Source organism: Cibotium barometz, chromosome 63 (genome assembly GCF_041138505.1).
Source record: "Cibotium barometz isolate CiBa-2024 chromosome 63, ASM4113850v1, whole genome shotgun sequence".
Classification (NCBI taxonomy): domain Eukaryota; kingdom Viridiplantae; phylum Streptophyta; class Polypodiopsida; order Cyatheales; family Cibotiaceae; genus Cibotium; species Cibotium barometz.
In genome coordinates this window covers 20,193,762-20,219,774 of record NC_141108.1, presented here as the reverse complement: position 1 = coordinate 20,219,774, position 26,013 = coordinate 20,193,762, and the positions used below count along the sequence as shown (strand labels likewise).

The following is a 26,013-nucleotide window of genomic DNA, read 5'->3' as shown; positions in this document are numbered from 1 at the left end:
CCTTGTCACCCACTTTCCAGAGTTTGATTCTTTTCTACTTAGACCAATCACATAGATTCAGCCTAGCCCGTCTAATCCCATGGGTCTAGCCTTCTACTTGACCACCAAGGGGGCCTATGAAACCGGTGTGAACTCACACACCCATGATTGTAATTTCCATTTAACTTACACGCACCACTTAGTAGAGTTCACACACACACTCCTCTAAAAATAATTCTTTTTATAAAAACAAATCATAATAGATTTTTCACATAACATCTATAAGTTTCATGTGTCCATAAAACAATAATCATAATAAAATATCACTAAGTAACAAATCATAGTGTCACAACATCATCATAATATCTCATTGCATCACAAACCATGATTATGATCCTCAAATAAGAGGACATGCTTAATGGCTTGGATATCTATTGTGTGGACCAACGTATGGAGGAGCCCACATGTCTCACATCCACCATAATTTGAAATCACACTATCCTAATAGTCATTTCTACCATTTGTCGCCTATCCTAGAAGGTAGCACACTCCATTACCCGCGTTAGGGGCCATGTATGTCTAGTCCCATACCTAGCCACCAAGAACCACCCGACTTGAATCACGCGAAGCCGCTTCCTTGTCCATCACACTAATCATGCTAGGAGCATACCTACGTTTGACCGAGGGGTCAAGGTCGTAGAGGACCACCTTTGTGTGACACACCTCGTGAGATGAAATCCACATGGTAATTTATGAACCTATGTGATACATTCATAAGCTTCCATAAACAAACAACACATATATATCACATGAATATATCATCCAAATAGTTGTTTTAGAGATGAATTCCAGCAATATACATCATACACATATATATCACATGAATACAATGTCCAAACAGTTATTTCAAGACGCGATTTTAAGAAACATATATCAGACACATATATATCACATGAATACAATGTCCAAACAGTTATTTCAAGACGTGATTTTAAGAAACATACATCATACACATATATATCACATGAATACAATGTCCAAACAGAAAGACGTGATTTTAAGAAACATACATCAGACACATAACTAATGTAATGTAAATCATTGCAAGTTCGACGGGACATCATAGCTCTCAGTTAAAACCGCAAACAAGTTAAAAGCCTCCATTTTCAGGTATCCTTGGTGAGGTCTTCAAGCTATCTAGCACACACACTCAACACACCACATGCATTTGGACCACAAGCATTCTCATAGGCATACATACCACAAACAAGCAAGAGGGTAAGAAATTAAGAGACGAAGAAAGTTGCACAAGAGAAATCGTTGTCCCCCCTTGGAACCTATGAGACATGGAGATTCCACCTCTAGTGTTTTACCACCTCAATCAGGAACCTATGAGACACGAAAATTCCACCTCTTGCGTATTACCACCTCAATTAGGAACCTCAACCACCTCACAAGGAACCTATGAGACACAAATATTCCACCTCTAGTGTTTTACCACCTCAACCACCTTACCAAGGAACTTATGAGACAGAGATTCCACCTCTAGTGTTACCACCTCAACCAGCCCTGCCAAGACTCTTTGAGACTGAGCCTATCATAGAGAACCTCCTAACCCTTTAGATTCTATGTGGAATATCCTGACTCAATGGTTAGAAGCCCACAAGGAGTGAGCACCTTGTGGCCCAGCTAGGACACTTGATACTAGACAACATTAATGCAAATACTATTAGGACCTTATTACCAAGCAAGGGATATCAATGCACCAATGTGAGCTACCTTAGCATTCTTCATATGTTAAGACACTCATAGAGTGGCTAACTTCCCAATGAGAACCATCTTAGATGTCGCCACCACTGGATAGATGGTGTACAAAATGCTGCATGATCATTTGATTAGTGAGACTTCCCTCTTAAGCTAGAAAATCCAAATCCTTGAATGAATGCACCATTAGATTGGGAATTATAAGTGTAATGTGATCGTCGTCTTCTTTGGATGAAGAAAAGGAAGTTCCATTTGAAGGTTGTGAGACACGGGCTCAAGCTAAGCAATTGTAAGATCACGTAGCTATGTCCATGACATTATCGGTATCAAAATCCCCTAAGAGAAAAAAGGAAAAAGAAGAAGCAGGGAACGTAACAAAGGAAAAGGGAATAACATTGGCAACAAACTAAACTAATTAGACCAAGGACTTCCTAGAGTCCAAAGGGAGTGAAAGAAACCAAAGAGAAGATCCAACAGACCTTCTAGGGTATTTTGAGGTTGAGGATATTCCTAATTCCTCCACTTAAGTCACCTTAAATGAAGACTACAAAACCTAGATGGGCCAATCCTAAAACTTATAGAATAGAAGAACTTTGGGACAAAGCCCAAAAATCATCACAAGCTCATAGAGATGAGAGGTGCATAAAAATCAAAGATCCAAAGGATGATCTTAGCGATATTAAAATTAAAGATATTCCACAACCTATGATTCAAATCACTATGGATAAGGCATAAGGGGGATGAAAAGTAGTGATGAACCAATGTTGATGGATCAAATGTATGAACTCTTAGAAATGGCCAAGAAGGCAATGGGGAAGGATGATACAAGCCAAGACCTAAACATGATGAACCTCTTCCAAAGGAACTACAAGAATACCATAATCTAAGAGAGGAGATCTTGAGGCTAAGAAAATCAAAGAAAGTAGTGCAACAGATCCAACTAGAAATAGAGGGACCTATCTTGTTGTGTGTCCACACAAAATTCCTACACCGGGACTTTTAGAGCTAGTCTTAGAAGTATATCCCATGAAGGTAGTGTCTCAAGACAAGAATAAAAAAAAGATAGACTATTGAAAGGCCACTCCAAATAATAATTAAAAACTCAAGAAGCACTAAATGATCTTAAAACAAAGAAGAATTCCATAACAAACCCTTAGAGCCCAAAGAAGATGCAAAAAGCTGAGAGCATTAGATGATCACATAACAAAACATAACAAACCTTAGAGCCTAGAGAAGATGCAAAAGCTGAGAGCATTACATGATCACATCTTGAGGGAACGAATGATTCACAAGAGGCAACTTGCACTCAGGGAATCAATGCTAGAAGAGAACACAAAAGGGAATGTGTCTAAATGGGCATGGGTGTGACGACACAAAAAGAAACTCATTATAGAGTCCATGATTTTGTGTCACGATACAAAAAGAAAATCATTATATAGACCATACATTTGTGTCATGACACAAAAAGAAACTCATTATAGAGACCATGACATAAAAAAAACTCTTTTTGTGTCATGACACAAAAATAAATGCATTACAAACACCATGCCTTTGTACATCAACTTAGATGAGATGAGTTTGTGACCATCGACAATATTGATATAAGGCCAGAGATTTAAAAAAGAAACGAGTGCCTTGAGAGAAATCCTCTCTTCCCCTAATATGACTAACCAGAGACCTAAAATAAAGTCCATCAATGGATGAGAAATTAGCCTAAACCATTAGGGGACTTAAATGAGAGCAACCCCCCCCCCCCCCCAAAAAGGAAAACCCAAGGAAATTGTACAAAGACATACACGTTAGTATAGTGGGTAAGTATTTTGAAGGTGAAATGAATGCTACCATTCTAATCAAAGTAATGAATGCCACTACAATCCTAGATCGCGGAGCAGGAATGAGCATAGCCACCAAAGATATGTGGCAAAGATGGGGGAGTATGCCCCTCAAAACTTCAAAGATTTTCCTTAAATTACTCGATGGAAACTTAGGAACACCCATATAGGAATTCTAAAACAGGTACAAGTGATGTCATGTGGCATAGCCTATGGGCATATGGTTGTTGCTATTGTTGTAAAATCTAGAAGGCCCACAAATTACGATGTGATTCTTGGATACTCATTTATGCGTAAAATGATGTTAATCTATATATTGGGAAGAGATGGCATCTACCTCCGATGAATTAGGGTTTGATATACGGAAGCACATTCAAAAATTGTAAACACGTGTCATGTGAATGGACATAGTTGTAAAAAGTGTGAGCATGAGGAAGAAACTTCCATCGCTTGCATGAGGAGGAAAATTCCATCACTTTGCTAGACCTTGATGAGGAGAAAAATTGGATGCATATGCTGGCTACAATAATTTCTACTTGTCCAAGAACCACAAGAACCTAGTTTTGTGATAAACATATAAATGACAGCACATTTCAATCATAATTATAGCTTCCATAGAGTCTCAAAAACAAAAGGGGTTTCATCACCTAAAAGTTGAGTAATGATAAATACAAAGGGAAAAGAAATGTCTTCCAAGGAGGACATAATCATCCCGCTTAGAGGTGTTAGCATTAGTGCAGGCTTCAAGCCCAAGCTATGCCTAGAGATGGGTAGATGATGTTGAGAAGGATGAGAAAGTGTTAGCAGAACACTAGGCACTCCTCTTATAATACCTTTGAAAGGAGAAAATCTCTCCAAAAAAAACTAAAAAAAGCAATCCAGATTAGAACTACTCGATGATGAAGAACATTATTTGCAATAATAATGCATCATAGCTTGGAGAGCGCCACCGAGGAATTATGTTCTCATGGTGGAAGGATCTCCAAAGAAGTCAAGCTTTGATGCCTTGAAATTAATATCCTTAGATTGCTAAACCCCTAGAATATATGATAATCCCAAGGATTCAACATCAATTGGCTCCAAAAGGACATTCAAGTTTGGATGGAGAAGATGAAGCAAAGCTATACAAGAGAGATAAATCAAAGAAGAATCCCAAAGGGTTAGTTTCGAGGATAGGGACCAAGAAAGGGTACTAGGGAGGCAAGTCCCCCCACATTTCAGGAACTACAAGATTGAAAATAGAAAGTTGTGTGCACCAAGAACAAAAAGAGAGACCAAAGAAACCAGATGTGTCTTATTGATGGACTCCAAAATGCTAAACAAATTAACCTAGCACAGGGAAGAGCTAGATGTGTCTTATGATGCACTTGAGGATGCTAAACAAATTGACCTAGCATAGCTTAGGGAAGAACCTAAAAAGGTTTGGATCTCTACAGACTCTCCCACCAAGGAGGAAATCAAATTAACAAAGCTACTCAAGGAATATAGAGATGTGTTCACTTGGAGTTATTGAGATGTTATAGGAGTCCATCCAAAAGTCTGCAAGCACACGATTCCACTTCATCTCATCTATAAAAGAAGAATGGTAAGATCCACATATACGTGAACTTGAAAAAGGTAAAGGTGAGGGACCATTATCCATTATCATACACTAAACATGTGCTCAAAAGAGTACATGTTTAGTGAGAGACCCCATTACCCATCATTATACACTAAACATATGCTCAAAAGAGTATATAAAAAAGAAGCTTATATCTTCTTAGACGGGTTTTTGGTTGATAAGAAAGTGGATAAGATCAAGCCCAGCAACACACGATAGATATTATGTGGAGATAGATACATATAGCAAAAAACTTATGGATTGCTTTTTCTAAAAATAAGACTTAACAAGTGCCTTTCTCCTCTCACACCATATGAGATAGAGTTGATCTCTTTATAGCTTATAGGCTAGGGTTTGATACACACAAACCTTATCTCAACATGAGATGGTTTTCTACACACACATACACACACACACACACACCCCCCTTATCTCAACATGAGCATACAACAATTTCAACACCCCGCCTCAATGCTAACCATGGGACATGGGAAGGCATTAGACATACTCATACACCAAAAACAAAGAGAAAAGCCTTTATAACATAGTCTTGTACAAGAATTAGCTTGTGAGTTACAATGTGTGCTTATTACAACACTACTCCCTCATTTTAGGAGTAGAGGTATTGGATACAAAGTTTCCCGCCTCTTGTTTTAGAGGCATGTTGTCGACACCTTGAAGTAGTGTGCCCTTGCTCTCCACACTTACTACATTTGAGCTAATGGGAATACCTTTTGAAACATTGATCGACCATATGCCCTTTTTTGTTACAATAAGAGCATTTAATGTTATGCTTTATGACAAGAGTCTCATTTCACGTAGTAGGAGAAATCGATGTAGATCCTCCATTCTTCACACAACGTAGTCATTGATCTTCTTCAAGGAGAGCCGCCTCGATGCCTTCGAAGGTAGGGTTGGGAAGGTGCTTTAGGGTGGTGACGAGGTTAGAGAACTCATCGGGCATTGCCTTGAGAAGAACCGCCCCACGGTGTTCTCCTCTTTGATTCTTGCATCAATGCTTATAAGTTGTCCCATTATGCTCTTCATGTTGCTTATGAAGCCTCCAAGGGACTCTCCACTCTTCATTTCAATGCTAAAAAATTTCACCTTGAGAGAGATACAAGAGTGCTTGCCCTTTGCTCCATACAACTTTGCCATCTCATCCCACGTTACCTTAGCCACATGATGGATGAGCTTTTTGTCCATATTTAAAGCTATAATGAACTGAGCTCGTTCACCATCTTCCACAACTTTGGAATCATCAAATCCACCACCTTCGTGTCTTTCACCAAGGGCACAAACCTTTGTCCATGAGAGCATTGGACTTGCCAAGTGTGAAACTCTTCTCCATCGAACTTGTCAGTGTGACATATGTATCTTTCGGCATGATGATGATGGGAAGGTAGGAGAGGTCTTACTACTTGCCTTATGGAATGGTAAGAGCAATGTCTAGCTCCTTTACAACCGGATGTTCCAAAACAAGAGAGAAAAAACAAAGCTTAATTATTGCAAAAGCTTTACAACCGGATGTCCCAAAACAAGAGAGAAAAAACAAAGCTTAATTATTGCAAAAGCAAATGCTTGAAGAATCGCTATGAACACACTCTTATTGAAGACCTTTTACACACACAAAAAGGGGAAAAAAATTAAGGCTAATGGTTAATCCTTACATGCTGGTGGAGATGGCACGCAGTGTGCATTCTCAACGGGGTGATGAATAGCTTTAGAAGGTGGCGATGACGTGGCTTATCGACAGTGCTAATGTAGGCGATGCTCAGCTGCTGCTGGTGACTGAGGCGAGCCGCGGGTACATGACGACGAGAAGGCAGTTGGCGACTAGAAAAGAAGTGCAAAGGCTTGTTAAGCCTTTTAATAAGGTTTATAAGCTTTATATTAGGGCTTTAGAGCCATTGCCACCGCATAGAGGATGAGTTTTGGAACCCAGCGCAACAGATGTTTACCTCCTCATCAGCAACAAGCAGCGCGCTCTGTAGTAGAAAAATGGGCTTGTGGAAGAAGCATTGCAGTGTCTTACATTAATGCAAGGATAGGGAGTCTCACCAAATGCAGTCACCTTTGTTTGTTGTGGCTTGAAAGCTTGTGGCAGCTTGGGAGCCGTAGACAAGGCACAAGAGATACAAGCCGAGGTTGAAAGAAAGGGGTTGTCCGAAAGAAATGTTTTTGTTGGCAGTGCCTTAGTGGACCTGTATACCAAATTTGGCCTCTTTGAAAAAGCATAAGAAGTGTTTAATAGACTTCCTCTCCGTAATGTAGTCTAATGGACTATTTTAGTTGCTGGTTATGCTTAGCATGGATATTGTGAGGAAGCTTTTAACTATTTTGAACAGATGAAATTAGAAGGTATTTCTCCAAACGCATCTACACTTGTTTGCATCCTGAACGCTTTTACAAGCCTAGGTGCCACGGAAAAGGGAGAAGAACTACATAGGGAAATTGAAAGAAAGGGGTTATGGAAGAGCGAAGTCTTGTGCACTACCTTGGTTAATCTATATGCCAACTGTGGCATGCTCGACAAAACACAACAAGTATTTGACATGCTACCAGTGCGAGATGTTGTCTCTTGAACCGTGCTGCCTCTGTTGGTTATGCCCAACATGGCCATAGTGAAGAAGCTCTCAAGTAGTTTGAAGGAATACAACCAGAGGGTACTTCTCCAAACTCCTTCACCTTCATTGTAGTTTAAACACTTGCAGCACTCTAAAAGCGGACCTAAGAACTAACCTGCTTGCAATCATGAATAACTCCCCAAGCTTAGGTAGAAAGGTAGCTCAATGTGCCAATGTTGGCTTATCACATTGGGAACAGTTGCATTAGTCACTGCTCTTCAAGTGCCGACTAGGTGGTCCGCAACCACGTAAGTGCCGGGTCTTGACTAACACTGACACTTTTAGCGATCCTGCTGGGGAATTGTTATGCCAAGAAGGGGAGTATGAAGGTAGAGGCTAGTTGTAAGGTTAGTCATACACAACACGTTTGAATAGAAAAGCTATTTGGGGTAGATCAAGAGAGGAAGTTTCCACGTACTTATGTCGAGTATGTTCACAAGGGAGTCATAGAAGTGCAATAGACAGTGCATTGAAAATGAAGAAAGCTCAAATACAACATGCGGTACCGTCGCAGACAGTCCAAAAGCTGCAAGGAGTGAAGGGCGACCGCATCATCCAAGAAGATTACTGAAAGGAATTTCGCGCTAGTAAGAAATGTAAAATCAGGAACCTCTCAGAAATCAAGAGGGAGAGCACCAGGAGCTTCAAAACAAGAGACATGAAGATCAAGAAGAAGAAGAACCAGTAGCTATGGGAAAAGGATGTCTCTCAAATACGCAAAGTTTAAGGGCAAGAGTGAGGAGGATTTAGATGCTCACATCTTCGCCTTTGAGACCACATTCTTGGCCACCCGAGCTCCATTGCTGCACAAAAGACAGAGTACTTTATGACAACTGTGGGTAGCAAGGCCACCAGAGCTGGCACGCACAATATGGTCTGGAGCACTTCCAGACATTTGAAAAATTAAAGAAAGCTTCAAGAGAGACAAGACCATCACAAAAGTATTGGAAAAGCTGAAGAGGTTGACTCCTCAGAAGAAGAGGCCAATAGAGGATTATGCAGTAGAATTCTGAGCACTACTAATGCATTTGAATCAACCCAACAAACCTGCCCCAACCACACTGAGCCAGTGGTTTGTGAGAGGACTATGGAAAAATCTCAGGACGGTGGTAGACTTGTATGATTTAGAGACACTCACCTTTGAACAAGTGGTGGTGGTGGGAGGCAACCAGAGCTGAGGAGATCTTGAAGCAGACAAGCAAAGACCCCAAGTAGAAAAAGAAAGACAAAAGAAAGGAGGAAGAAACTTCTAAGTTGGATTCTAGAGAAGACACCTCAGAATCAGATTCTAGTTAGGAGTTGGATGTTGAAGAGCGAAAGCCCCGAAAGAAGAAAGGTAGGAAGAAGGCACTAGATATTTAAGAAGAACTGAAGGCCGCCCTAGCCAATCTTGTCGAAGGACATACAGAATCTGGATTGAGATCGGAAGTCTGGTGCATGAAGTGTAATAACCAAGGTCATACAAAGAAAGAGTGCTAGATGAAAAGCACGTAGTAGCCATGTGTTATCTACGGAAGGAGCAACCAGACAACTCACGCGTGTTTTTACAACACTCAAAACAGGAATCCAAGAGTAGTGGAAAGGTAGCAGCGTCAACCGCAATAGATTCTAGCTGTTAACTAAGTCACCACCGGGCCTCAAAATAACATACCATATGGAAGAGGAGATAGAAGATTCGAACAGAGGGGAGTCGAGCTGATATGCTACTACTGCAGAGCCCCAAGGCATAGATAAAATTATTGTCCCATATTACAACGCCATCAGCAGGAACTGCAAAAGGCAAGGCCGCAAAGAGAGGCAAACCCAATAAAAACTTATGCAGGAGTCAATATGGTGAAATTGACCAATGGGCAGGAAAACAACAAGAAAAGCCACTAGTAGTGATGGTTGCGACGCCAAGCTCCAAAGGACTTGTCAAGATGGTGACATGCAAGAACTCCAAGCCGGAACAACGGTAGAAACCAGAACAGTGGGCAAGGCAACAGAGGGTTCAAGAGCAAATCACCAAGTTGGTGCAGAGTGTGCAAGGAATGGTGCGAACAATACAGGAAAGCCCGTTCCTAAGTGAGCATGTTGACACGGATTTGGATAGGACAAGCTTGGTCAAGAACAGGCAAGAAGCTACTATACAACGATAAGATGATTGAAGAAAGTATATCGAAGTGCCAATTGGAGCCCATTAAAGCCCAGAGTAATGGAAGCATCCTACAAGAAAATGAAAAGAAATCTGGAGTATACCCGGATAGGAAAACTCACAAGGGAAGGTCAGGAAAAAGAAAGAGAAGCAAAGGAGGAAGAAGTAAAAGTGTACAGAGGCCAGAGTATCCCCACTAACAGCACCAACCCCGTGAAGGAATACGACTTGTGGGAGGATCTCAGAAAGATGAAGCTGAATATCACATTGGACAAAATGCTGAATGTGGTTCCCAATTATAGGCAAAAGCTGCTCCAAGCCACAGAGTGCATCTTCTTCATCATTGTCCTCGTAATTATTGTTTTCATTTACATGATCCGCAACATGTTTGTCAGCATCACCACCTTCATCTTTGCTTGCAACATCCTTTTCTTGGTTGACAAAAGCGTCATAAAGAACCCCTTGCTCACCGGGGTGAAAGGGTGTGCATATGGTGATATAGAGAAGAAGAGGTCTTCTTCTTTACCTTTGGATCAACCCGAGGATATGCATGCTTAATGATAACAGGATCATAAGCTAGGTTATCACAGCCAGACTTCAAAATTATAGCATACAAGGGCTTGATTAAAGAGATCTGCCAATTATCACGATCATGCAAGACATGCATAGAGCTCAGTAACTTGAATTTTTCAGCAGAAAAGGGACAGAAGTCACCATCATATTTTACTTCATTTGCGGGCAGGAGGTTGCTCGTTTCTTTGTAATTTTTAGTCCTTCAATTTGCAGGTCGGTGTCTGCACTTCATTGCTGGAAGCACCATCGTAGTCATCTTTTCCTTTGTGCCCTTCATGTTTGGGCTGTTGCAGGTTAATTTTTGCAACTCCTTGACTTGGCAGGAGAGCACCTTTGCCTTTCTCTTCTTCATTTACGGATGTTGCAAGAGCTCTGTTAACTTGCCTTTTGTGGTCGAATTCATCATCGCCATCTTCTCGGTCATTGTGTCCTCCGTGTGGGGGGCATAAAATCATTGTTTGCTTCATCATCATCACATCAGCATCAGTGTTGCCATCATCAAGCAGCAAGAGGAGCCCAGGGCGAGTCCTCACAGGCCGCAACGAAAGCCCATGGGATACCATGAGGAAAACCTCAGCTCCCCCTACATTAGAGTTGCAGCAGGCAAGCATACCTGTTTCTTTCACACAGAACGCATAGGAGCTATCTATTCATTACTTGAGATACAATATGTACAACTGCTGGGCGGTTACATGCGTTGCATGGCTGTGGGGGGTGGACATTTGACATGTGGCAAGACCTTATTGGTCTTATATCACAACAACATAGGTAGAGAAGAGAAGCCATTGTGAATAATTGTGAAAAATTTGAAGAAATTAAGGAGGAAGAACGAGTTGGTGAAGTAAGGCCAAGAGTAGAGAGAGGGTTTATGGCAGCATGAAGACCATGGTGCTTGGTGGTTCGCAGGGATGGACAACAGTAGCTACCAAAGCCATCAAGGCGAAGACATTGAAAGTACAAGGAGATAATCGGATTACAAGGGCCATAAGATCCAACAGGAAGAATGTGAGAACAGACAATCCAAGCATTTGCATTGAATGATATCTTAAAGATAATATGAGTCTAATTATAAAGCAAACTCCACTATCTACATCTATCACTACTACATAGTTCTTCTTTTGTATATGTTTATGAAGGATCTTTTTATTAATTCTCTTAGAGTGTAGTTTTTTATTAATTCTCTTAGAGTGTAGTTTTTTATGGGTCAAGTGTGAGCTTCTCTTTAATATAAGCTCTAGATCATTGTGTGTATGCTTCAATTCATGTGTGAAAGAGTGGGGAAGTGAAAGATAGTATATACATTACATGCCTCCTTTAAGAAAGCCAAGAATGAGGGTAGTTTTAATTGCAACTAGTATGCTTCATAGCCTTATCCGCCTGTACAAGTGTGCTCGAAAAAACATGAAGTTGACTTCATACTAACACACAATATTCAAAGATATAACCTTGTTTAAAATCAATAAATCTTTTGCCAAATTCTGAGATGTCAAGATATCGTTGCTGATTGAGCATGTTGTAAAGACAAACTTACGTATTCAAGAAAGATCTGAGTACATACAATAGTAGTTGGTACAATGTGTCGGATGTCCTTTTAAGTTGTTATAGACTTTGTCAATTGTTGTTTCTTTTACTGTTATTTGTTGTTTGTTGCTCTAATCCTCTTGGTATAACTATGCTTGTAGTTGAATGCAAAATGAGAATGTGAAATTCTCGTGGAAGGGTTCCTAGGCTAGGTAGTGGTTCACCTGTTGTTGTTGTTGGCTTCTAGTTTTTCTACTTGTCATCACTTAGTTGTTTGGTGCAGCTGTTCATATATGAGCATAGCTTGGTATAGTTCAGAAATCCGTTGATATATGTTACTAGTTGATCTCCAGTCAAGTTTTCCAATCACATTTGGTCTGTTATGTAGCATGATGGGCTTGACTTTCGTTTGGGTTGTCGAGTGGTTGTTACATTTTTCTCTAATAATTCAAATTATTGCATGTTAAAAATGTTTTGATGTTACTGTTGGAAACGTGGTACATTGTTATATTAATGATTGCATGAATGATTGTGTTCAAAAAACATACCTTGTTGTTGTCCATAGCTGTTGTTGTTGACGACTTTGGTGTGTGGACCTAGTTGACGTATAAGAATATAAGTTAACTGACAATAAATGAACAAAAAGTAATGGGTGTAGATCATTATTACAATGCAGAATCCAATTATGTGCATGTGGTATAGTGAGTATTGTGTTCAAACAAAGAAAAATGATATATAATGCTTGCATTGTACTTAAATTTAGGATTGTTCAAGTCTCGGATGAACATTTCGAGCATGGGCAACTATAGGATCTTCAAATGTCGATGTTCTATGATATGTGATAACACCACATACGCTAGTCCAAGTGCAAATGCTTCTTTTATCATGAGGAGGAATTTTTTTAAGAGTGTTGCTCCTTGTGCCTTATGTCCTATAATGGTATATGCTAATGTTAATGATGGGAATATGGATTTGTGGTACCACATATCATTGACGGCCCTTCCAGCATGCTTCATACGACGTATTGTCATTGTGCATTGTGCTACGTCAATTTTGACGTGTATTGTTGTAACTATTCCGTTATGATATTCAAGTATTTCCTCTATGCTGCATGATGCCCCGTTTTCTACTCTAATTTATGTATTTCGTTGAAGTTGATATCGCCAATTTAGTGTTGCAGGCAAGTTCATCGAGGCCAATGGTTTTCAAGATGATGGTGACTATATCTTTTTTTGAGTACAAATTTGTGAGCGTTACGTCATTGTAGTCTTCCTTATGAGTGCAAAGGATAGTGGTCTAGTTGTCAATGCACTGTTCTATACCATCCTCTTGTACTATGCACTCAGAAAGAGTTCTTTGAATCTCTAATTTTGTTGGTTTCTTGTGGCGTATTGCTTGGAGGAATTCAAGCAAGGGGATATCCTTAGCATGGTGCATAGAGAACATCATGTTGTGCATTGATGCATGTGCAATGTGGGCCGAATGGGTAATCTGGCATGTCGTGCATAGGTCAATTGAATGCTTGCATACTAGTGGGAGTTGTGCCAAATCCCCCTGAAGAGGAGAAGTAACTTGTCCTTGAAAGGGCTCAGAAGTGTATCGTTTGTGATGTTAACAATTCGACAGACAACCATGTCAAATGTCATTTTAGTTAGCATCGGCATCTCGTCAATGATGATTAGGTTGTCTTCTTTGATTTTTATAAACCTTTCATCTATTTGGTGTATAGACAGTGGGTATTGCTAATATCTTGTTGAGATTTTGAATTGGTAATGGATTGTTGTAGCATTATTGCTAAGACCTGTAGCTGCAGCTCTAGTAGACGATGCTATTAATATGACACTTTTGTTCTCTTTTATGAGTTGGCATGTCAAATATTTTATGTGAAAACTCTTTCTACTCCCGATGTTCCTGTTATGATGTGTAGCCCACTCCATGTAATTGCCAATTGCCTGTAGATTGTTGCTTGCTCTGATGTGAGTGCTACATTTTGAACTTTGAAAAACTCATGGAGCATGAACAATATTTTGTTCCGATTGTGTTCCTTATTGGTCATGGGCTCTACATTTGCTGTTGTCAGAGGGTTTTCATGATTCAACGTAGCTTTTTGCTGCATTAAATTGAGCATGTGGCCCATTTAGTCAGAAAGTAGCATGTTCCATTGTGTGTACTCCCTTACGTACATTTCAAGATCTTCCTCTAATAATACAAGATGGCGTAGTTGGCATTCCACAAAGTATGACAATTACCTAGGGGATTCACTCTTATAAAACTTATGATATCACGTGAGTGTACAAGAGGGGTTTTTTTTGAAATGAGGCATAAGCTTATAAGGTAGGGGTAAGGCCATGTATTTAGGTGAATATTAAATCTTAAATTTAAGTTAGGGGGAGGGGGCCTCGTGGGGGAGGGGGGGATGAGCAGGGGTATAGCAACATTGAGGATATGTCACAATAATGATTCAAGTAGGTTGTGGTGATTTACATTGATGATTTTCTATTACTTAACATATGTTTCTTGGTAGCATGCATGAAGTACTTATGTTTGCTACTATAAGGTTCAAAGTAACATACTTTAATCTAAGCAGAGGGAGTGTGTAAATGCTAGAGAAAAAACATAGATATAAGGAACGAGGGTAACATAGTCATTTTTAAAGGTACCTTATAAAGCTTAAATAGGGGGGCGTTATCATTTTATTAGATCATATATAGGGCATTTTCTTAAGGTTCATGCACGTAGGTGACGTCCCCTTTATTATTAGTGAATCCCCAGGGACGATGTGTTTTCTAGAAACAATAGCTCTGATTCATTCGTAAAGGCCGTTGTTCGAAGTAAGATGTTGAAGAAGAAATTTATGTTTGGTGGCCTAGATGATATTCTGTGAATCCAACAAGACTTTGCATTCTCTTACAACATTGTTGTATGTATCATGCAACTGGTTTTCTGTTGATCTAAGTTGTCTTTGTCAAATTTTTATGTTTTGTGCTTGTTGCAAAAAGTGATGTTCTCCAAGCTGGTCGTGCACAGTACAAATCAATAGGATGCATGACAATGTTCTGTTTGCATGAAACCAACGTTTGTCATAGCTTCAGTGGTGATGAGTCTATGTGTTTCTCACTATCGCTCTTTGTGATTATTGGTATTTGAAGGAAACTCAAGGTTGCTTCTGTAGTTGATGTCGGTTTTCGACATCCGCTGATGAGATTTAACTTCACTTTGTCGAGGCCTTGTAGTCCAAGCCTTGTAGCATCCTCTCTATTGAAATATTCAATGTTCCTAGTGGCTCAGTTTTCATTGCGTACTTCAATAGATAGTGCGAGATAAAAAGAGTTTTTCACTCTTTGTATATCCATGTGTGCACTCCATAGCAATAATGTAGTTGGGTAATATGGCACCACATTACAATGTTCCATTAGGAAAAATTTAGACTATGAAATGGGCCTTATAAGAAATCTTAATTTTTAGTAATCTTTTGATTAAAAACGCTAATTTTGATCCCATAGTGGGAGACAAAGCAAATGATTCTCCTATTTTTTATAGACTTTTTAGGTCCTACCATCTACATTTTATCCACTCTCTCACTAGCTTTTCGTACTTTTATAGTCTATAGTTTTGGAATATTTTAACCCACTACTTTTAGATGCAAGTTGCATCACCATTCCCAAGGTTTTAATTTTCGTCCATAAAAAGAACCCAAAAATTGACTTTTTTAAAAAAATATTTTTTTGATTTTTTCCATCAAATTTTTTTTCCTTATATATATATAAACCCAAAAAGTGAATTTTTTATATCATTTCTTAGTCATAACTACCTCATAACAATCTTGTCATATCTTTCTAACTTCTATGATATCTAATGATTGCAAGATGCATTCTAATATTTTATACCAAAAATAGAAGAGAGTTTATTGAGTCCTCTTAAAAAATGACTTTTTGATATTTTTCACATTCTAATGTATTTTTATGTAAAACTTTCCTCCCATATATATATATATATATATATATATATATATACACACATTAAAAATTTTATTTTTTAATGTCATTTTCAAACCATAACTCCCAAATATACATCAATTCAAAAAACCTATTTTTTAATGTCTTTAAGGATGCAAGTTGCATCACCATTTTCAAGAGTTTAATTTTCGGCCATAAGGGTACCCAAAAATTTAACTTTTTAAAAAATTTTATTATTTTTATAAAAAAACTCTCCTTATACATATATATACCCAAAAAGTGAATTTCTTATGTTGTTTCGTAGTCATAACTTCCTCAAAATCTTCACTCTTGTCATATCTTCCTAACTTCTATGCTATCTAATGATTACAAGATGCATTCTAATATTTATATCCCAAAATAGAAGGAAGTTTTTGAGGTTACTAAAATAATGACTTTTTGATACTTTTCACATTTTAGTATATTTTCATGTAAACTTTCCTCACTATATATATATATATATATATAGAAAAGTTTATTTTTTTAATGTCATTTTCAAACCAATACTCATTTTAAAGCAAGAAATCCAATCATTGTAAGGTTGCACTATTCTTCATCTATTTTTTTATACCAAAATAAGAAGGTCGTTTTTAAAGGCCATTAAAAAATTCACTTGTAGATATTTTTCATATTTTGATGTATTCTCATGTAAAACTTTTTCCTAAAAAATATATAAGCTCAAAATTGAATTTTACTTATCATTTTGAGATAAAAAACCACCCCACTCCTTTCATTCTTATCATATCTCTTTATCATGACTAGAATCTTTATTTTTGGAGTGTCAAAAATGGTTTTTTTAGAGAGATATATTATTAATATATATTTCTCTAGGATCATTACAAATGTTAGAATATTATTTCTAATTTAAATCTCTTTTTTAATCCTCTATTAATCTTATTTTTCTGTTATCTTGAATTAGGCATGCCTTTAGATGATATTACAAATGATAGAAAACGTAAAGTAGGCATTCACATTCGTATAGATGAAGATTATGCACTAGTAAAACGTCCATATATTAGGAAACCATTACCTAATTCAACCATGTCCACCCTAAGAAATGAGGGGAAAAAGAATGTTGATCGTTGGGTGGATGGGAATCTATTCCCTATGATCCTTTGACCTTGTATAGTTCACCATTTTGTGACTTGACTAGTTTTGTTCGATATGTAGGTGACTTGACTAGTTTTGTTTGATATGTAGGTGATGGGGAAAATGGGCTCTCAGGTTATTGTAAAAGACTTTCTATTAGTGGTGGTCTTCATAACCAGTACTTACACTCAATTAATTCAAGTCTTCAATCAAGTATAGAAGATTTGAAAAAACATTCACATGACCTAGATATGAAAAATAAGGAACAAGAAATACTCAAAAGAGATAAATTGTCTAGGTTACAAAAGAAAAATAAGGAGGTTGAAGCACACACCAATTGGTGCACGTGAGCGTAAACGAAAGCTTTCTAATATTGAAAATCTTTCGGTAAGGCGGCGCGAGGAAACGGAGGGTCGTGGTGTGGCAACAAGGTATGTTTCCATGGAATTTTTTGTTTGTATTTTTTATGTATGTGTTAATTTAAAGGTTTTTCTTGATAGATCTAATGGTGGTTTCGTTATGTCCCAAGAATTTCTTAGTTGATGCATCTAGTGTGGGAGATACTATGCACGTTTCAAAGCTTGCATGAAGAATAAAGAGATAACATCAATCATCCGTGATCCAAATTACAAGAGGGTCCTTGAGGTGGTTACAAAGGACATTATGCAAGACATCAAGGGGCTTATTAGTGCAAGGGATGTATAAGATGCATGTGATGAAGCTGGCATTACTCGGTCGTCGCTCGCAAGGGTTACGAGGGAATTTATGGAGTCATCAAAGGAGCTCTTCGTGCCCGAGGGATTCGAGGGCACTTTCTTCCTCCTTCCTACAAAGTATCATTAGAAAAGAAGGCAAGCAATGCAGATGTTGAATCAATCCTTGGTGAGTATATTCATGTAGAAGGAACAATAGTTTTAGATCCTAAGTCCAAGGATAGGCTTGAAGTACAGTACAACACATACAACAACCTCTTTGTAGACCTAAAGAACCTTCAATGACATATAATCCGATTCTATAAGGTTTCACATCAAGGTTGGGTTTGAGCATTTATCGTTTAACTTACAAATTTCCCTTATCAATGACATGAATTACTTGTGTTGTTTGGCTTTGTTTATGTGTGTTGTAGAATCAGAGGGAGTCTTATCGCTTATACTGAAGTTGGATGAGGCTCAACTAGTAAAATGGAAAAGATTGGAATGAATGGGAGTCTTATTGCTTATCGCTTATACTGAAGTTGGATGAGGCTCAACTAGTAAAATGAAAAAGATTGGAACGAATGGGAGTCACATATATGAATGAAGCAATGACATATGCAAAGGACAAGGATAAAATCCCTTCTTTTAGTGTTCAATCTAAGAAGGATAATTGGTGGCTTGGAGCCTTTAAGGTTCCAAAGGAGAACACTGAGATGTTGAATTGGATGCTTCAACAATGCCCTCAAATTCTAGAAGCCATCAAACAACTGATGAGTGAATGGGGAGAAGCTTGAAGTGGATGGTGTGGGATCTTTTCGTGTGGATTGGCATCTAGGTGGTGATTTGAAGACCATAAAATGCATGTGTAATTGTGACAATAGTGCACAATGCCTCCATCTGTGTCCATTGTGCATGAAGTATCAATTCTCAAGCCAAAGAGCGAGGATGAGCTCTAATGGGTGGAGGAGGGGATCTTATCTTCCGATTTAGATGCAACACCCAATAGGGATACAAAGGATCCAAACTGGGAACCAATTATTCCTTTCCCAATGGAAAGTATACACTTTTGCACATTGCATGCCATGGTAAGGATTTTCGATAGGTTGCTTAAGCTTCACATTGACTATGCATTCATTATGCAGCCAGCCTTAAAGCAAGTGGAGAATCTTCTCAACTCTCTGGGAGTGCATGGCGGGAATGTAAAGATTGTGAAAGATCTCAAGAAGTCTGGGGCACATCATATTGTTGCTCTCAAAACAAGTGTCAATGAGCGGTGCAAAGGCGAGGCGATTCTACAAAACAAGCGAAAGAAGGTGTGGGCTTACTTTGACAAGGTTGTGTGATAACTATGTTAAAGAGCACAACTCAAGAAGAACAAAGTGTGTTCAAAATAGATGTGACAGAATTCATCAAACTTGTTAGTGAGATACCTCCATTACATATTACATGGTAAGATATTCTCATCTTAATTATCGCTGTTCATTAATTACCATTGTAATTGCTTACTAAAATTTCATAAATTAAACATTTGTCTTCATAATTTCTTACTTGGACATTTTTTCCTAGCACTTGTATATGCACATGGACCGTTTTTTCTACAAAAATACGGGTCCTTCGATATGTTCAGCACCCAAGGCATGGAAAAATCACATTAATCAGCCAAAGGAGTGTACTTTAAGAATACTCAACATGGTTGAGGTAAGACACGTAGCAATTATCTTGTGGATATGTTTAATTGGTTCTATCGCAACAATCTTGCAAGAAATGTTACCAAGGAAAAGGCTCGAATGTTAGCAATTGCTAAAGCCGCATGACTCAAAAAGAAGGAGGAAAACATAGAGAAGTGGAATGGAAGTTCAAGAGCAGCAGTCCATGTTGCATCGCGTGCCACAATGGCAAGACACGACAGACGTTCGGTTAAACATGTCTAATTTGGTGGTTTTGTAATTTTTGGCCGGTTTCAGACTATCTAAACACATTACTTTATATAAAGGTGTAATAGTCTCATTCATTCTCATTTCTATATTTTGACTTCACTTTTTGCCATGGCTCGCACAAAAAACACTGCATGTAAGCATCCACCATCACCTCATCATTCTCCACCGCCACCTCCACCTCCCTCTCCCCCTCATCCAGACACCACTGACCGGGCCACCACCAGTGACCCTGATCGAGAGACATGGAGTGATGTTGACCCTGATCGAGTGCCATGGAGTGATGTTGACCCTGATCGAGTGCCATGGGGTGATATTCCTATCCCCCCAATACGTTACACAACTGGGGGGAAGAGCTTGTATATCGAGGCATGGGTCTATTACCAACACGAGAAGAGGTGGAAGCGGCAACAGTAGCAGCACACCTGACGGAGCTCCATCATCCTCTCGGTGTAAACGTGCATGAGATTGGAGTGCTCATGCACGTCCTCCTCAACCACCCACAAGAAACCCTCCTCCTTGTGCCCCCAAGAGGAAACAATGCAATGGCATGGCAACTCTATAGGAGATTCGGAGGTTCCAAAAGAGTGTCGACCTCCTCATACCTGAGAGCTCCTTTTGCACGTTTTGTCAAAGAGATACTATACGATTTTGGGGGCCGAGATAAGAGGATGCAAAGCCTTGCCTTGGCTGCAATCCAAGAAGCAGCGGAGGCATTTTTGGTCACCATGTTTGAGGATTCTAACCTATGTGCAATCCATGCAAAGCGGGTCACAATCATGTGTAAAGACATGAAGGTGGCACACACCATTCGACGTGATAACGTCTGAATATTCCCCCTTATTATGTACATGATTGGACAATGTAAAACTTCACTTAATATATTCTTTTTTTTGTGATTCTCAAGTTTTCCATCAAGGCCTTTATTGCATGTGTATCTGTATCAAAATTGTATCAAAAAAATCTAAATGTATTTGATTTGTATATTTCATTTGCAAGGGTCATTTGTATATTTCACTTGCTAGTATGTATAGTTTGAAGGCTTAGAAAAGTTAAAAAAACCCCCAACTTGAACAGGGTGACTTTTTCCCAAACAGGAAGCCTATCTGGGCAAAAATCGTACTGTTCAGGTTGTTGGGGGTCTTTTTGCCTTTATAAACCTTCCTCTCAACCATATGTATCAATATTTTTTTATTTTAATATTATTTAGTTGTAAATTTCTTGGTGATAGCAAGGCTACTATCAAAAAACCTTATCCAATCCCCCTTGTCAGTGTAGAAACTCACTTAGAATTTGTTGGGATCAATTTCTGAATGTAAAAGAATGAATATTTTTAATTTATGTCTAAGGGGATCAGTTTCTAAAGGGTCATAGCAACACCTAGAGCTTGAACCTCCTCCTCTGTGTAAATTTTCACCAACCATGAAATGGGATTCAATTCATAAAATGGGGTTCAATTTTTCAAAGTATCTTTTAAGCACCTTGGATACATACAGATACTGAAGTGTCAGTTCACAATTTTACATGGTGTCCATGTACTCAAATCATAGATTTAGGCATGGAGTGAGCATGGGTGATTAGAGGTGTCTATGAAGACAAAGTAGAGATATAGGCATGTGTTAAGCATGGATGATATATGGAGGATCATAAAGGCAACTTCATGCTGATGTTCACTATACCACCACATTCATATTATTGATGAATCCATGTACAATTTGGTGATTTAAATCTTATAGAATTAAATTATCAAAGTGAGCCCTATTTGTATCATACATTGCAAACATTGCAAGAATATAAAGTCTTTTGAGAGAACTATCTATATCATACATTGCAAGCATGTATCATTTGAAGGCCTATAAAAGCAAAAAAGCCCCAACTTGAACAGGGCGACTTTTGCCCAAATAAGAAGCCTGTTTGGGCAAAAGTCGCCCTGTTCAAGTTGGGGATTTTTTACTTTTCTAGGCCTTCAAATGATACATGCTTGCAATGTATCATATAGAAAGTTCTCAAAATATGCTTCCAATGTCAGGGGACAGTGCAACATTTTACCATTTTACTTTGAACTCTAAATAACTAGGTGATGTCAAGGCCAGTGTGAAGGCACCACATTTTCCATTTTATTGGTAGCTCATCATGGGAAAAGTGTATTTACCTATGGTTCACATTAATCAAACTCTCTCCTTTCATGTATAAGAACTCTCTCATCATGTAAAAGGGTATCTTTTATGATCTTAATACTACTTTGTAGGGCACTATATATCTTTAATTTTAAGCATGTAGTTTTTAGCAAGGCCTATATGAATGTTTATACATGACAATTGAAGGATGACAATTGAAGGCTAGAAAATGCAAAAGGAGCCCCAACCTGAATAGGGTGACTTTTTTCCCAGACAGCAAGCCTATCTGGGCAAAAGTCGCCCTGTTCAGGTTGGGGCTATTTTTATATTTGGTGGCCTCCAATTGTTATGTACAAGCATTCACATACACATACACATAGGCCTTGCTTAGAGCTGAGTGTTGTCTAAATCAGACTACACACTCATTGTGGTCAGAGAGGACAGGGGGGGACATCATGGGAAGTTGGCCCAAATTAATCACTACTGATACCACATAATAAACATGCATGGCAATCCAGCATTATCCATAATGTCTCTCTCTCTCTCTCTCTCTCTCTCTCTCTCTCTCTCTCTCTCTCTCTCTCTCTCTCTCTCATATCATGGCTAGATAGGACAAAACTACACACCCATTGTGGTTAGAGAGGACAGGGGACATCTAGGAAGTTGGCCCAAATTAATCACTACTGATACTACAAACTAAACATGCATGCAATCCAGTGTTATAAACAATGGCTCTCTCTCTCTCTCTCTCTCTCTCTCTCTCATATCATGGAAACTTACATTATTCAAACTTTATGTATAGAAAAACCCACTTGTATTAATAAAAAGGAGTTACATTGATTGTCTTTAACAAAGTAGTAGTGTTGAACACATTATCTACGATAATTTTCTAGGCTAACTTATAATGTTCTTGAGATGCCTAGCTACAATCTTGCACCTCTTCTTGCTTGCTAAGTGGAAGGGTCCCCGACAATATGGCATTAATGACACAATCTAGGTCCTTTTGACCAATACTCTCGCAAATGCAGTGTGTGCAAGCACTTTATAAGCGTAACCCCCTTGGAAGGTAGCGTACGTTGTAGCCTTGTTGAGCACTATCTTGTTAACGTTTCTTGGAATTGTTGACAAGCATATGACCTTGCTAAGTACTTTGAGGGCTAACATGTAGAAGCTTGCCATGGGGATGAATGCATTGTGCACCACAACAAGGTGTTGAGGTGCAATACGACCCATGTAATGGGCCAACGCAGCATCTCTTCCAAAACCCTCGCGCGTGTGCCACCTTTACATTGAGCCCAAGCATCTACAAAGACTATATGTTGCACACAAGAAAGAGGATTAGTGGAATTCTAGTAGTATTATCAATTATATTTATTAGATTCATACATAATTTATCTTACCGTGTGTTTATCAGAGCCAACCACCTCAGGCTTGCAAATGTCAATGGAGGACTTGTGTTCCTCCAATGACACTAATGTAGCATCCTCAAACTCTTTGACATGCCATTAGGGTCCACCAAGACATGTTGTGAGCCCTTCCCCACTATGACAATAAAGTTAGAACTCAAGCAAGATCAACAACCATTACGGATGCGTGACATATGGTCCACCGAGACATGTTGTGAGCCCTTCCCCACTATGACAATAAAGTTGAAACTCAAGCAAGATCAACAACCATCTGCTGATTCTTCCGGTTGTGTAGGGTTTGTTTACCAGATATAAAATAGCTTGATGGTCTACGAAGAAGATAAATTTGGACACCAGAAGATAATGGCAAAACTTCTTGACCTTGTAAACCATAGCTAATCCTTTCCTTAGTGGTGGTAGAATTTTGTTCGGCCTCGTTGAGTTGGCGACGGCCGGCAAAGTTGATGGTGGGGAAATCCATCTTATGTTCATCGGGTTGGGGCCAGCATACACCCAACTGCAAAGGCGGAGGCATCAATATGGACATGAAAGATGATGTCCCAGTTGGGGGACCTCATAATAGGAGCACTTGCCAAGGCTTTCTTTAGGGTGCTATATGCATGTTGGCATTCCTCTGTCCACTCAAAGAGGATCAAGAGTCCGTAAAGGGGGTGAGCAATATCAGCATACATGAAAATGAAATGCCAATAATAGCCAACGTGTTCCATGAAGTGCTGGACTCCCTTAAAGTTGGGTGGTGGGGGAAGCTCAAGGATGAGCTACGCCTTGCAGATTCCTTGTTTGGAGACAATATGTCCTAGGATATCTCCATTCCTAACCCAGAACTGACATTTGAGAGGGTTCAATGAAATATGATAGAGCCTACATCTTTCTAGCACCTTCCGTAAACATTTGAGATGTGCTTTCCATGTGGAATCGACACAAAGGTTATCCATAAAGACCTCAAGGAATTTTTGAAGATACTTCTTGTAGGCCATGCACATCAAACAACACTGGAAGGTGCCATGGGCATTGGGTCATCCTAAAAGGCATGACGTGGTATGTATAAGTTTCCCATTAAGTAAAGGCACTCAGCCCACCAGCTCCGCCACCACCTATTGTTTCCCCAACCAGCACTAACTCTAGCCATGGCACGGCTAACCCCTGAAATGTTAAGGATAGCCACGGAAATAGGGAGGGGTCTAGCTAGCATCATGCCCCCAGCACCAGCCCAGCTTGCATAAGGGCCTAGGCAAGAGCGGAACAAGCCCACTAACATCTCTAATCTAATCACTAAGTTTGATGGGACTGGAGACCCCATACCGCACTTAGAGATGTTTAATCAAATTTGTGAAGCATTCGGCCATGTGGATGACCAAGCCAAGGTGAGTGCCTTTGGCTTCACCCTAGATGGCAAAGCCAACCAATGGTTGAAGAGACAGAAGATAAGGCCACCTTCAAAGCCTTGAAAGAAGCCTTCAAGGTTGGATACTCTCGTCAAGGAACCAGATGGAGTCCCATTGAGCAGTTACACAATGTCAAACAAAATGATGGTGAAACCATTCGGGATTACATCAACAGGGTAATATATCTCCACTCTTGTTGTAGTGTGCCAACAGAGACAAGTTCTCTAACAAAAGGCTAATTGGAAGATTTCAAGAAGGCCTAGATGATTTTCCCTTACATAATTCTTTGTATGCCTTGGCCATACCTCCTTCTTCGAGCAATGCTACAGGAGTGCTATGGACTTCAAGGATAACTTCAAGGGAAAGCGTTCCTAAGAACTTCATGAGGGTACATTGGAAGCCTCATTCAAAAACCACCAGCACTAGATCAAGAAAAAGAAAGGAGTCCACCTTGGGACAATAGGTTGAACAACTAGCTTGCATTAAAGCAGCAAATGACCCAACACTGGAGAACCGACCAAGGCCAAAGTGGTGGCCAGCCCCATCTCTACCCTAAGATGGAGCTAATGTGGTGTCCGATTTGTCGAGCTAATGTGGTGCTCGATTTGTCGAGCTAACCATACTAGCACGGAGTGTCCACATCTGTGACCTCATCCTACCCTCTACTGCACATACTGCCAAAGATGGGTTAGTCATGAAATCACAAACTACTATCAGGAAAGGGCTGCGCAAGCTTCAGCCTTGCCAGCAAACCCAAGGCAATTGCTAGCCTTGCCACAACACTTGCACTTCACAATGCACCTCAACTAGGCCAAGAAGTGGCCCAACAATGAATCCTTAGGGTACTAGTAGAGATGCCCTTACCACCCCCAACACTCCCACCTCAACCCCCATTACCACGAGTCACACATGTTCATCAGCTAACCTTGATGAAATTTTTTGAAGAAGGGGACAAGGGGGAAGTTGCTGAAGGACCCACTTACGAGCCTCTTGAAACAAACAATCCACCCTCCCAGATTTTTAGCCACTATGTGATGGAGGGTGACCAGATGTTCCCTATATACCTAGCTACCCCAATTCCACTGGGACGGGACATGAATACTGTGGCTAAATGACCACCCATGTAATGTTACCATTGCATAGGACCTCACGGAGTAGCTAAGTGTCCAATCTAAAAAAGGATGGCAAATACCTCCATAGGCACTTCCACACTAACCCCTTCTGAGGATTGTTTGCTGAGAGTAGCAGGCACAACAGGAAAAGCTCATGAAGCTAATCCCAGCACCAGCATTAACTTGCTATGAGTGTGTAAGAGACAGCTTCATCCATATGGTCCCTCTC

The 26,013-nt window shown here is 39.5% G+C and overlaps 1 protein-coding gene across 2 annotated transcripts; it reads right to left on the bottom strand.

The window, feature by feature from the left end:
- Positions 1-99: 99 nt before the first annotated feature.
- Positions 100-11,199, bottom strand: LOC147603816 (uncharacterized). Of its 2 annotated transcripts, none has more exons than XM_086796237.1 (3): positions 10,651-11,199; positions 527-649; positions 100-480 (listed from the first exon to the last, which is right to left on the bottom strand). In XM_086796237.1, exon 1 carries the CDS (start codon positions 11,118-11,120, stop codon positions 10,704-10,706), a length of 417 nt encoding a protein of 138 aa, XP_086652363.1. In that variant the 5' UTR covers positions 11,121-11,199; the 3' UTR covers positions 100-480; positions 527-649; positions 10,651-10,703. The 2 variants fall into 2 exon arrangements, with proteins under 2 accessions (XP_086652363.1, XP_086652362.1); XM_086796236.1 differs by having other exon boundaries at positions 102-480; positions 527-737.
- Positions 11,200-26,013: the final 14,814 nt, after the last annotated feature.